At 34.2% G+C, this 13,771-nt stretch overlaps 1 protein-coding gene across 1 annotated transcript in view; it reads right to left on the reverse strand.

The window, feature by feature from the left end:
- Positions 1–246: 246 nt before the first annotated feature.
- Positions 247–13,771, reverse strand: part of ATG2B (autophagy related 2B) — a 44,592-nt gene continuing 31,067 nt past the window's right edge. Inside the window, exons 33-42 of the mRNA XM_035539431.2 lie at positions 12,061–12,255; positions 11,404–11,505; positions 9,864–9,942; positions 8,822–9,026; positions 8,223–8,292; positions 7,173–7,255; positions 6,551–6,672; positions 6,179–6,333; positions 5,163–5,312; positions 247–4,704 (exon numbers count right to left, since the gene is read on the reverse strand). Of these exons, the coding sequence (XP_035395324.1) occupies positions 4,474–4,704; positions 5,163–5,312; positions 6,179–6,333; positions 6,551–6,672; positions 7,173–7,255; positions 8,223–8,292; positions 8,822–9,026; positions 9,864–9,942; positions 11,404–11,505; positions 12,061–12,255 (1,392 nt within the window). The 3' untranslated portion in view covers positions 247–4,473. The remainder of the gene's footprint in view (positions 4,705–5,162; positions 5,313–6,178; positions 6,334–6,550; positions 6,673–7,172; positions 7,256–8,222; positions 8,293–8,821; positions 9,027–9,863; positions 9,943–11,403; positions 11,506–12,060; positions 12,256–13,771) is intronic.

Here is a 13,771-nt window from a genome sequence, read left to right on the forward strand (position 1 = left end):
AGGGTGGATTAAAGCTGTATTAGCTAAGCCCATTTATTTCCCAGCTTTTCTCTTTGTCCTTGCTTTCTCTATGCAATTTTGAAGGTTCACGTTCTCTGGTTTGGTGTTGCGTTTTTGTTTGCTTGTTTGTTTTAAGTAGAGAACTTTGTTTCATAGGTAAAAAGCTTTGAAAGTTAACTTCTGATATTTGGGGAGAATGATTTCCGTATTATTTATATTCACAGGTAGAGAAAACCAACTCAAGGAACAAATTAAGGTATTTATTTATATATTGTTACAAAGTTGTGTGTTGTTTTTTTTCCTCAATTTAACATATTTAACAGGACAACCTATTTGCATTCATGCCTTTCAGCACTTTAATAAGCTAAAATATACACATTTAGTGCCATATAAATTATGGTCTAAAAATAATTCTCAAACACCTATTGAGGAGACGAGCTTTAAGCAAAATAACTCAAGTTGAAGGTGTCAATTCCCTTCAACAGTGGTTTCTATTTAATGATGTTATATCCTTTACACTTTCAAATTATATACAAACAATACCACAAAGCTACTAGAAATGCAAAAATGTAAAAAATGTACACAAACATATACACAAACCACTGTTTCTGTCTGAGCTAACTCACTATTAAGAAATCCAGTATAAACGCATGATTTGTATTTATGTACTTAATTTGTAGAGTTTATTTTTTATTTTTTAATTGTAAACAAGATTCAGCAGGTACAGCAACTTAAAACAGTTGTCAGAAGCTTAAATGACAAGGTCTGGACACTGAAAGAACTATGTGGAGCATGGATCCAAACTGACTTCAACACCCACATCTTTTCTGAAAGTGTTTCTATTGCTGTGAGATTTAGGGTACTTGAAAGTATGTAACTGTTCTAAACAAATTTTTGGATTTCACTGCTTTACAAAAACATATGTTCCAGTATTTAAAGTAAAATCAGCATCACATTTGCAGGTTCATGGATCATGTTCAGTAAAAATGTCTTGTTCATAGCCAATTAAGAGCTTTTTGGTTTACTAAGAAACCTTTCTTGCCAGCTCAAAAAACTGTAAATGAAAATGAGCAAAAGATGACCACACTTAACCACTTAGTGAGAGAATAAAAACATGCGCATCCATTAAACACATATGAACTCGCTGGTGACTGACCCAATGCTTATCAATATGCAAGTGAGCACAGGGTACATTGGATTGCTAAAAAGCGGTGGTATTTACAAACCGCCAATTGCTATCTGAAAGAAAATGGAAGCTGCCTTTGCATGAAAGTGATGATTCGTTGCTTTCAGTCATTGTTAAGATACTTATGAAGCAGGGTTTTTTGTCTGTTTCAAAGAACGGCTGTCTCTCATGTAGTTCTTGGGCATTCATCACTGTGCTATTTGAAGTGCCAGGATGCATAAGAAAATCCAGGTTGACTGTTCTGGGCCTGTTATCTGGAAAGTATCAGGCTAAGTAATAGTAGTAGCACAGTAGTAGTGTTAGTTCAACGTTACCGAATTCACTTCTTTAACATGGTCTGTGCTTGTTTACACCCACTAAAACTATGAGAAGGAGTAGTATCTGTAGCAGTTGATTTCAGTAGAAACTTCAAGTGTAACAATTTTTTTTTTTGGAAGATCCCATGCTAACAAAACCACAGCAACCTATAGGCTTCCATTTCCAGGAAATATGTCCAGAGTCAAACTGTATTTTGTGTATTCAATGCCTTAGAAGTCTTACTGTATTGAGCAGAACTTTTGATGTATACCTTTTCATGGACAATACGTATCTTTTGATCTAAAGCACAAGCCTCTCCCCTACACAATACATTTTGAAATGTAAAGGTTAGTTTGGGGGAGTTTTGAGGTTTTTGGTTTCGTTTTTTAATATTTCCAACACCACAAGACGATGTTACAAATGAAAAACAATGCTGAATATACATCCAAAGATTAAGAAACTATTAAGAAACTGCTTGCAAAAATAAAAAGCTAGGGAAAAAAAAGATTTCTCTGAATAGGCTCAATAAAATGCAAGAAGTAAATGCAAGAGTTTAAATGGTGAAAAGTAAAGTTTAATAATTTGTACAATCTGTATTGCCGACAGTGACAGACACTATAAAATGTTTTACCTTGACAGCATGCGCTCATATAAAAATATATTCTAACTGCATTGCTGTACAATCAGATGATGACAGACAGAATGGAAAATGAAATGAACACTGAAATGCCACTGCTCCTTTTCAGCAATGTCAAAAAGGAAAAAAAAAATGCAGATTTATACTATTACAGTATACTCCAATTAACTGGATGAACCAAACCAGCAGAAGTGATGTAGTATGGTAACTGTAAATGAAGATGATTCATTGCTACTTACTTGCATTGACTCATCGCCACTTCTTGAGAAGGCAGTCGGGTGCCAAACTGCAAACATGGAACTCATTCCTGTGCAAAATGCTCAGCTTTGAGCTCTTACTGAAGCAGTCAGCAAATAATTATTGAAGAAAAGTATGATCTACAGCAAGTATTTTTACATCAGAAAGTATTTCAAGTTGCTCAATGTGCAGGTATTTGTCCCCTCAGAAACATTCTCCTGCTTACAACAAGTCCTTTAACCAAAATACCCAGGTCTTCAAAGAAGATTCCAGTAAATGAAAGCCAACTTTGTAATACCACTTGCCACCCAATGCAAGAACTTGTTTGTAAATGGATTTTTGTTTTATTAAAAATAATAAAGCAAACTGTGGTAGTCTTTCCAGCAGAGGGGACATTTTTAAAATCATTTACCCTCCAGACAGATTCTTTGGCGTCCAGGAACAGCTGGTATAATATCAAGATGAATAAGCAATAACTATTTTCCTTTGTATGCTCCTATTTGTCCTGTAATACCCACCAGCAAAGTTTTTGCTAGCGGCAGGTTTTAAAAAAAGAGAAGGAGGCTATCTCCTGATTACCACTAGAGATTCAACTCAGACCAAAAGCATCTGATATCCCTCTTTCAGTAGACATTTGCCCATAGCATATATGTAGGAGAAGCACAGGACTAGTACAAACTAACGTTCCAGTTGGTCACCCAAAAATTTAAAATTCAAAACGAGTAGTTTTCTATTCAAAAAAGTCTTTACTTTTTATCCTCCAGTTTTTGCTAATATAAGGAATAAAGGTTTATTCTGGCATAGCTAGTGTCTAGCCTTTTAATTTTCTAGAAATGATGCAATGTCAGTTGCTTAATAAAGCTCTAGGGAGACCCTGGTCCCCTATTAAACTGTAAATAATGTCAGTATCCACTTTGATTTTTGAAGATTTTTTTTAAAATCCTCTCACCTATCCCCAGTTCAAATTAAATGACACCAAATGCTCATTGACAAATAACTGATGACGCACAATTTAAATTAAAAATATCTTGTGAGAGCAGCAATTTTGCAATAATGTGATTTTTAAATAAAAGCAGATTGTTACAAGTTTGAACATAATTTTAACTATGAATTTATGATTTTTTATTATTTATTTTTTTTTAAACTTTGCTTAGGATCCCTCATTCTTAGAAAGACATTTTGGCTACAACTCAGAACACAACTGCTGTTTTTCTGAAGAACAGTTATTTTTAGCATTGTTGTTAGTGTAACAGAAGACAAAAGTGTTTTCACATATAACAAGTAGTTTAAGCAAATTTAAGACACTTTTCTTTCTGTAGAATCATCAAACGATGCTCTTGTCAATAATTTGTGTAAGCTTCTAAACCACATAAAGGATAATGCACATTACATTTTATTCACACTATAAAAAAAGCACAATATACAGGCCATATCCTTTAAAGTGCAACACAACAGAACATTTCTGCAACATTCAGTTTCTTCAAAGACCCACAAAAGTAGGTATTTAATATTTAGGAACTAATCCTGTTCATAGGCGTATCAACACTGAATCTAAACTCTGAATGGTTATCAAGCTTGCTCTTTTAAGTGCCACGCTAAAAGCGATGCTTATGACCACTAAATGGTATCATCTTATATACTTCCATATTATATAGCCTTCATGTCTCGCTACCAAAATGAAAGCTTTTATCTTTCAGTCAGTGAAGAGCATCTACAGAGCCCTTTATTGAAGACAGTTCCTTGACTATGCTCAAAAACCATCTCTGAAGTATACTTCGTTTTGCCATACAGGCTACTGCTTCAGATGTTATATCTACCAAAAAAAACATGGTAAACAGAATAGAGCAAGCATGTCTCTGAGTTGGCAGCGCATGCTTTGCTATGTTTGGCACTATCTACCAAATGTATTGGTAACACACAGCGTAAGCAAGTACCAATTTGCTTTTCACTTCATAAATATTTTTGGTTGGATGTTTTGCTATTAATAGGTGAAAACCTTGTTTGTTCCTGAGATGAGCATAACAAAACAATTGAGCTTCATCCAAGGCTGCCAATGGGAAAATCCTCTGCATTTCTAGCCTTACTACCTGGCTGCTGAGCCAGATTTTTTTTACTTTCAGTCTTCCCCAAGGCGCCATTTCTGAGACTCTTCTTGACGCACATCTGGCCTGATCTGGTTTCTCATTCCACCTAAAACATTTGAGGTTGCCTCTGTTGCAACAATGAAGGGTTTTACCACAGTTGGTGGAATTTGGCGGAGGACTCCTCCTACTGCTCCAGTTACTCCTCTGTTTTCATGCTCACGAGCAGCAGTCTCATAGATGGTTTGAGCTGTGTCTGTAATTCCCTTTAAGAAATTAATAGAAATTAGTTACAGTGAAAAAGACAAAGCAACCCCTCCTAATTTTAAGGGCAACTTAAAACTGCACAGCATTTATCACTTTCGTATTATAAATTGTAATACAGCTATACTTTGACAAATCTGATTTAATTCTTCTAATGAGACTTAAAATAACACTACTATGAGCTTACAGATGACAATATTTCATTTAACTTCTGGTTGCACCCTCACAACTGAAGAACTCTGAAGTCTTGTTCACGATTAACTGTATAACATCTTAATTTGTTTCTCTAAATTTTCCATGCAAGGTTTCTGTTGGTTTAAGACTACCGTTGAAGACAGTCTTGTTCAAAACTTAAAACCTGTTCATCAGCTGGTTAGCTTAAACTAACATCTGACATTTTATTTGCTTTGTCTTCAGATATTTCTTAAATTATGTTAAGGACGGTTACATTTGCACTCACCTCTTTTACTACACTGTATGCTTTGGCAACACCTTCCCGTAAGTCTACTGGCTGATGAGCCAAACGATGGCGAGGGAATCGTTTTATCTTTTTTGTTTCAATAAAGGTAGGCCCTGGTGATACCATGTCATATGCAGTTTCTGCAGCTGCCTGATGATCAGGAGCAAATGCAAGATAAACAAGAAGTCTTATTTTAGGATCAGATCCCATATTTAAACTACTTATAAGGTAACATCACTGAAATAACATTATTTTTAATGCTACAAACAATACTCAATTACATCAGGTTAAGGTTTTGCACAAGAACTTCTATATATTGTTATAGCTGCACCAACTACAGAAGTTCCATTATGAAACACTGAATGCTGTAGATTTTGGTATTCTCCCCAACCCAGTCCTCCAACTGATGTTACTTCAAAAGCATCCTCCAACCTGTAGAAAATGCTTGAGATAAAAACTTGAAACGTTTGAACAATAATGTTTTCTTACACACACACACACAGATACTTAATTCCACGCATAAATAATATTTTTTGGTTATGCATGTTCATACTTTGGCACTTATACCACGTTTGCAAAATTAGGTGGTAAAAGTGTATTGTCATTAGGTATTTGATATTAAGGAACATAACATTGTTACCACTTTGAACCAAGACTAGGGTTACTGCCTACTATTCCCTGCTCATACCACTCCCCTCTTCAGTAACTAAGCACAGAAAACCTGACATTTTCAAAAAAATTTGAACACTTCCTATGTCTTTCATGTATTACAATGCAACACTTGCAGCCTGAGTGTTGGGCAATATTTTAACACAATAGATATTGCATCTGATGCTACCACTCTCACCTCAGACTGCCATAACCTTTGCCCAATCTCTGCTTTATTTGTACAGCATACATTTACTCTTATTTTTACGCATACTCCCAAGCTTAAATATAGCATTAAGGCTTAACATAAAGCACTTGCTAGTGACACTTCTCATTTTCTGTCTAACTCCAGAAGCAATACACTATACCTGTATAGTCTGAACCATTCTGTTTGTCAGCTCCAGCGCTGCCATTGCAGTTGAAGTACCAAAAGATGCTGCTCCTCTTTGAAAGCCTCTTACAATACGGCCATCCTTCCGGTACTGTTCAATTGGTAACCACACAAGGTCTTTCAGACCTTGAACTGAAATGAAGACAAAACATCGCAGTTAGCAAGTTCTCTTGAAGTTCTCAGTTTGCCCGGAGAGGAAATAAAAACAAGAGTTAACAGTGTCTTTTTTTAGTTTCTTCTTGTATTTTTTTTTCTTTAGGAAAACAAACCACAACAAGAAGCAGAAAAACAAAACAACAGCAAAAAACAATGCCATTGTGTGCCTGAATAGAAACAAGAATTAGCTTACCTAACTGCACTAGCGAGTGCATAGGCCCTACTCCTCCCAAAATTCCTGGCAGCTGGTTTTTCTTTATATCATTAAGCCATTCACTGATTGCATAGGAGAACAATTTATCCACACCTAATAAGCTGAAGTAAGTAAATCATTAATATACTTTTGAAATACAAAGAATTCCTGATAAAAGAAAAATATTATTCATTGAAGTATGCGAATGCCATTTAAACAAAAGGGAAACTGATTTCAAGTGTCATGTGTTGTTGCACTTGGCCAAACCAAGAGTTTAATGTGTATAATCATATCCAGTTCAAGAGGAAGCAAATGTACAAATAAAGAGTTTAGCACCAAAAATAGCACATGTATTAGATAACGTCCTAAAAACAGATGTTGTTCTTGAACTACACCCATTTACAAATATTTATTGATAATAGTTTTTGTGAAATTCAAAAAAAATTATCATAAATTATATTAGGCCTACTCAAATGAAATACTCATTATAAATATTATTAGAAAGTGTCTCAGATTTTAGAAATGTGTCTTATCGGATAATTTGCTTTTTGATTGCTATATTCAGTTATTCACTGTAAACCAATCTGTAACACAGATGCTAGCTACAATTTGATTAACTTACCCATGTCTGTAACAAAGTCTCTTCAGCTTTAATTCTGAACAGTTTAATTGAGCAAGCCCAATAAGAATCCCAGCTAGTGTCCCCTGTAAGTGAAATGTTTTGTTATCATAAGAATTTACTCAGCATCACGATTTGTATGTGAGAGATAATTTCATCATCTTGACTCCTACTGGAGATATTTCTGTCTTAACTGATTCTCCCCCCATCACTAGTTACAATGCTATGAATTCCATGTTCGATTAACTTGCAAGTTTTTACATAACTTGCAAAAGATGGAATCTGGCTTAATCAGCTACTCTAAGGAAAATAAGGATATAATAAATGATGTAAACATAGCTCTGGCATTACTGTTTTCCAAGCGTTATAAAGATGCTATTTCATGTTACAATTTCTTTGGCGGTAATGCCAGTTCAAGAAGTTGTTGCTTCTATTTGTCTATGTTTTCTTACTGATTGGCCAAGACAGACTACAAATCTGGTTCTGCAAACAGGTTTGTTTTTTTGGTTTTTGTCTTGAAGTTTGCTCTGTAAACCCAATACGGTAACACATAAAACCAACCTGATTAACTAATAATTATTTTTAAAAGAACTATGAGCAATTTTTTTTTTTTAAATCTGTACAAGGTTCCAACGTTGCCAGTGAAGCCCATATGTTACTAGACCAGAAGGGACGGAAATCAGAAGAAAAAAAGGTAACGTTATTCTGGCATTACTGAGATAGAAAATGAAATGCTCAATTCTAGCATCAGACAGTGGTATCATCCTTTGAGGGGCACTACAGCTGTGCAGAAAGACTTCCAGCCTGTCGCTAAGCTGATAAACATGACTTTCAGGTTTCATTCTGCATTAGTCACACCCAGAAGATCTATCCCTCAATATTCAGATTACAGATGGAACAAGATTAAGTTTTATTGAAACTATAAGACAAAAGTGCTCTACAATTCGCAAAACCACATTAATAATGAGTAGAAAGCATAAAATAGAGTCCAACTCTTAGGAAAAGAGAACAAAACAAACATTTTGTTTTACATCATCAACGCTATATACAAACCTGATCCATTGATACATGTTTGCCATGGTAATCAAGCCGTATTGGAACTTCTGATGTAAAACGAAATTCTCTAAGATACACAAAGGAAATTTTACAGTAAGAAACATAAATCGGAAATAAGATTATCCTTTCAAAAAGTAGCCCGTGGTTTCCCACCTTCCTGGAAAACAGCGTCGCATCCTTTTCTTTAAACCACAAGTCCTCTAGATACCATGTTAGTGCTTAAGCACTTGAGAATAATCGGACAAAATACAATTGCAAATTTAGCTTTTCTTGGTTTATTAAAATCTAATCAAAGGTAGTATTTACAGGAAAGTTAACGATCCTGCTCTTTTTAATATCTTTGTATAACATATTGGTGCTGTACATGGCACAACTTTAATTAATTGTATTTTCTTGTGCACAGTATTGTACAAAAGTAATAAATTCATTAGTTGCCTTCCCATAATAGAAAAAAATACATTTGATCTCTATTATCAGTGAATAAAAAACAACAACTGCACTTTGTCCATAAGGTGTGATTAGTTTATCATCACCCTTTCTTAAATCAATGAGCAGAACAGTTGTGTGTCTCTGGGAATTTTGTAACAAAAGTTTACCTGAAAAATACTGGCTGATCACTGTATGACGTCGCTTCTTGTGAGAAATGATGATCATCTCCATTAACCACATCCATAGGATCAAAGGTACCATTTTCAGTTGTTTGCTTGTGTGATGAGAAAGAAATGACTGGACTTGGGTCCTTAAGGCTGCTGACATGCCTGGGCAAACTACATGTAACTTCAGCACCAGGAGACTTTTTAACTGTGATAATAAGAGATTACACAGATTAAACAGACTAATTTTTCCATAGTGATTACAAAAAGTCTGTACTTATGCCTTATTTATACCTTAACCTTAGTTAAGTGCAAATACTAATTTGTAGTAATTAGTAGCCAGACAATATTTAAATTCTTAAATATCATTAGAAATCATTACAAGAAGCTTAAGTTGAGATTTATGTATCAGCAAAAATAATTCATCCAATTTTAATAGCAACATTGCACAACACTTCATTACCTATGCATTTCAGTATGATCTCTCAACAGAAATAGGGAAAGGATAGCCGCTAATAAACTCACAAATATAGTTAATAGAGGAAACGTGCATTTCAATATACACTGTTTTTGAAGTGTCGCTTCAAAATACTGATTGAAGTATCGCTTTACATACGTACATTGCATTGCCTATTTATAAACTTGAGCTGTTTCTTCTCAATGGGTTACACAACTTCAAGCTATTAGACAGATATATTCCTTTATGCAAGGGGTACAAAATAATGCATTTGTTTTATCTAATGGGAACTCCTAATTATATATACATTCTCCAATTTTTCAGAAGTTCTTATTTATTATGCTCCAATTTCAGTGAAACATGTTATACAGTGGAGCTCCCAGACATCCAGAAACTTTGTTGGTGTTTATGAAAACCAAAAATACCCCAAGTATCTTTTTTTTAATAAAAAAAATAATTACTAATGCTGGGTTTTGGTCACTATCATAACTTCTTCTATACATGAGATTCACATGTACATTTATAGATATGCATACATACTAAAAGAGAAAGAAGAAACATTTTCATGTGAGATATTTTAAAGTGTACCTTCAGGATCTGGAGTAACTAAGAGTTCTACTTCTGTAGACAGGCTAGTGAAAAAGTCTTTCAAGAAAAACAAGGCATCCTAGTGTCAAAAATAAAATACAATCAGGTTAAAAAAAATAATAAAGGGGAAAGACAAATACCCATTTCTCTAAAAAAATATAACCTACAATTCCAGGTCTTCTATCTTTATAGAGATATGAAACAAAACACATTTCCTTATTTTGATCCTTAAGCAGAAGCCACTTTGAAATCTAGGACATGAACTGCAAAGGCTCTCTTGGTCCTTGCCCCCTGCTACATATAATATGATTGCATAATATATCTAACTCTGTTTTAAAATTCCAGGGTTGTTTTCATCATCTCTACACGTATTTTGAAGCCTGTACCAGAATTCAAGTGTTTTAAAGGCTTTTTAAACATTTAAACATTCCTCCGATTTCCAGTAAAAGGGTATTAAAGCCTAGCTATATTCATTTTATACTAATACCATCAATTGCAGACAAATAATTTCAGATCAGATCTCACTATTACTTCCTTAAAAGGCATTAATAACTCTATGGTTGCTAAATGTCTTGTTAATGTCTTCATATTTTAACATCTAATTTTCTTTTTTGAAAGATGCATCACATTGTTGCCTTATTCATCCTATGATTAAGGACATATAGACATTCTTTTCTTTCCTTTTTTTGTTTCTAACTGATCAGCAGACAGCTTAAGAAATAACAAGAATTTCTGACATAATTGCGCGCAGCCTTGTGCTTCTGGGAAAGCTGTGGTTTATTTTGCAGAAGTTGTAAAGGTGAATTTGGTTATGGTACAAAACAGAAGAGTTACAAAGAAGGTACGTATTTCCTCACTAGATGGCAGTATTTCCGTACTATTTTTCTGTATGAAATTATTACAAACAATACAGAGTAGAATTCTTCTATGAGCAGAAGGAAAATCTGGTCTCCAATGTGCACTGAAGGCTCGCTAAAGAATGTAAAACAATTTCTCCTGTTTCTGTTCTTCATGCCTCTGCAGTTGATAAGGAGAGCAAACACTTCACAGTAGAGAAGCGAGTCCTCAAGTGTCGACTGCCCTTGACTAAAATGGTGTGAACAGCTTCTAGGTTAATCATTAATTTTTCTTCAGTTAAAAACAACTAAACTACCTCATTAGCAAACAAAGCAAGATTGTCCACATTTAAGCATATGCTTTTAAGAAGCTGACGTTTCAAGACACGTAGAGACCATCAGAAATCTCAGAAGATGAACTGGTAGTCTCAAGAAAAAAGCCAGTTACATAGATATTTTTAGTTTCTAAATGTAAAGTCTAGCCTCTATAATAGCTAGAGAACAAGGCAAGTTCCAACACAGACATAAACAGAGAAGCAGAGATCTAAAGATATCTGTGATCATAAATGAAAATGTACCAAACTGAAAATTAATCCCATAAAAACAGGTGTGATGGTCACAAGTATTTGGAGGAAAGCACACCATCAAATATATATTTATAAATATACATATATATATATATATATTTCATTATCACAACCAACCTGGTCAATGTTGAGGCGAAGTGGCATTAGTGAAACGCGTAAACAACATTCCTGTGGGGATCTGCCAGACTCTGGACGGACATGCAATGCTTTAACTGTTAGCTGAGGGACAGCAACAAGATAGGTAAGTAGTAACATTCACAATTATTAAATTTCAGAACACCAGCTAGGACAAATATTTACTGCAAAAGTTCTGTACTGATCTGATTTCACTTGCTAATTCTAAAGCTAGTATAGAATAAGTAGCTTGTTTTAATTTCATTTTTACACCAACAATATGAGAACTCTAAAAAATTAAATTCGTAAATTACAGAAGCAGTAAGACTATAAAATTGTAAGAATACACACACAAGCAATGTTTGTTCAAAACCAAAATTTGAAAGCTGTTTAAGTAGTCCTGCACATATACCTTCTAAAAATGACAGAACTTTAAGAAAATTAATATCTCACATACTAATATTCAAGTTGACTTTTTCATTAGTTTTCATATTCAAAGGAGGCAAGAAAATAACTACCAAAATAAGTTATATTACTTCATTGTTCCACGATCTCATGCTTCATGCCCCTTCTTCTGCAATATTAAGAACTGTATATAACTTCCACAATGATAGTCCAACCACTATAATTATAGTGAAATAAAATTTTCCATAAACTTACCATGTTTGAATGCGCTTTTCTGGGCATCTCCTTACTACAGTAGAGGTAAAGAAATTTATTCATCTGTGATGTAGCTAAGCGGTCTCTAATCTCCAGGTCTTGAACAATAAAAACCTGACGTGACACTGGCTGTTCCAACAGACTGGATTCACCTTCTGCACCACCTGGAGGGTATACCTCATGCTGGAATTTCACCTTTTAATACATGAAGAAAAACAACATAATCAGCTCCAGTGATAAAAAAAGTTTTAACAACAGAATAGTACTTGGAAAACAAACAAACAAACAAAAAAAAAACAACCACACGAACTTTAAAGCTCAGTCCACTGTTTTAAATTTGCAGTAATAACAGGACTTCTGAAAACTATTCAGATTTTTCAATACCCTAGCATTAGAAATCTTTCAATTCCTATTTGTGCACATACTCATATTTTAGTATGTCGATTCAAACCACAACAAAGAGTCAATGGCGTTAAATGAAGTACAAGTTTTGCTTTTCATTTGAGCATGGACTCTGCTTTTTCCTCTCAATCCTGTAGCTGCATCTCCTTTCTTACAGATCATGCCTTGTCTTAACTCCCATAGCATACTTGTCTGCAAGTTGTCTGGGGTAGGCCAGAACAGTGGCTTTTACTGGCCAGATACCAAGATTTTAACACTGCACCCTGTACTCCAGATAAATGTGATAACATTGTAAGTGTTGACAAGAATAGTTGATCATAAATACTGTTAAGAAACTTCCCAATTTTGACAGTATTTTCTTCTCCTTGGATTCTTGTTTAAATATAGTTATTATTATACCGCCTTGCACAACATTAAGAAGTATGAAAAAACTTTATGCCTCAGTACTAACACCAAATACCTACTCGTTAAATACCTGCAAATTAAGAAACATTACAGTTCCACATATTAAATTTTCCACGTGGATTATTAAACTCTTCCTGTTTACCTCTTTTTTATTGTAATGCCAAAAAGAATAAGATTTGCCAAAAACATTTGATACTAATCATATCAAAGTGCTAATGTCATCACACAAATTTTAAACTCCAGAAGTACACACAGACTATAAAAGGCATTCAGTTTTACATAGTGCATTTTTGTATTTATGAAAGTGTTTGAGAAAACTTTATTTTAAAATAATATTCTGTTATTGATCCCTTTAACATAAGATTTAGTTAACTCCTTGCCGATATTCTTCATAGCACCTGAATCATGCACCTAGTTTCTACTAGTTTCTAACAGGCTTCAAAACAATAGCAGCATAATTATTCCTGAAGGGTGGTAAATAATGTTATATCATGATATTGTTGCTGTGTTTCCCATAAGTGGATGTTGTTTAATAACCAGCTGTCCAATGGTAAACCAAATGTCTCAACAGATCTACATCCCAATTATTTTGCTAAATGTTGAATTTCATAATAGGTCTATTAATTCAGAGTAGAACTGAAGACAGAAAAATAGAACAGCTGCTGTACAGCGTGGTGAAACAAACTTTAAGAGTATTATAATAGGTATCCTCCATCTTTAGAAACAGGTTCGGTCAGCAACCAAGCAATACTCTGCTAGAACAAATAATATATTTTTCGTTAAACACATCTACCCCTTTAAATGTGATTGATTAGATGTAAATAGAATTGAGTACGCTTTCCTCCACTGGCATCTAATGGAAAGCTGATATTAAACCTATATAACATGCAAACATATTCACACA

The sequence above is a fragment of the Cygnus atratus genome, chromosome 5, assembly GCF_013377495.2.
Source record: "Cygnus atratus isolate AKBS03 ecotype Queensland, Australia chromosome 5, CAtr_DNAZoo_HiC_assembly, whole genome shotgun sequence".
NCBI classification, from domain to species: Eukaryota; Metazoa; Chordata; class Aves; order Anseriformes; family Anatidae; genus Cygnus; species Cygnus atratus.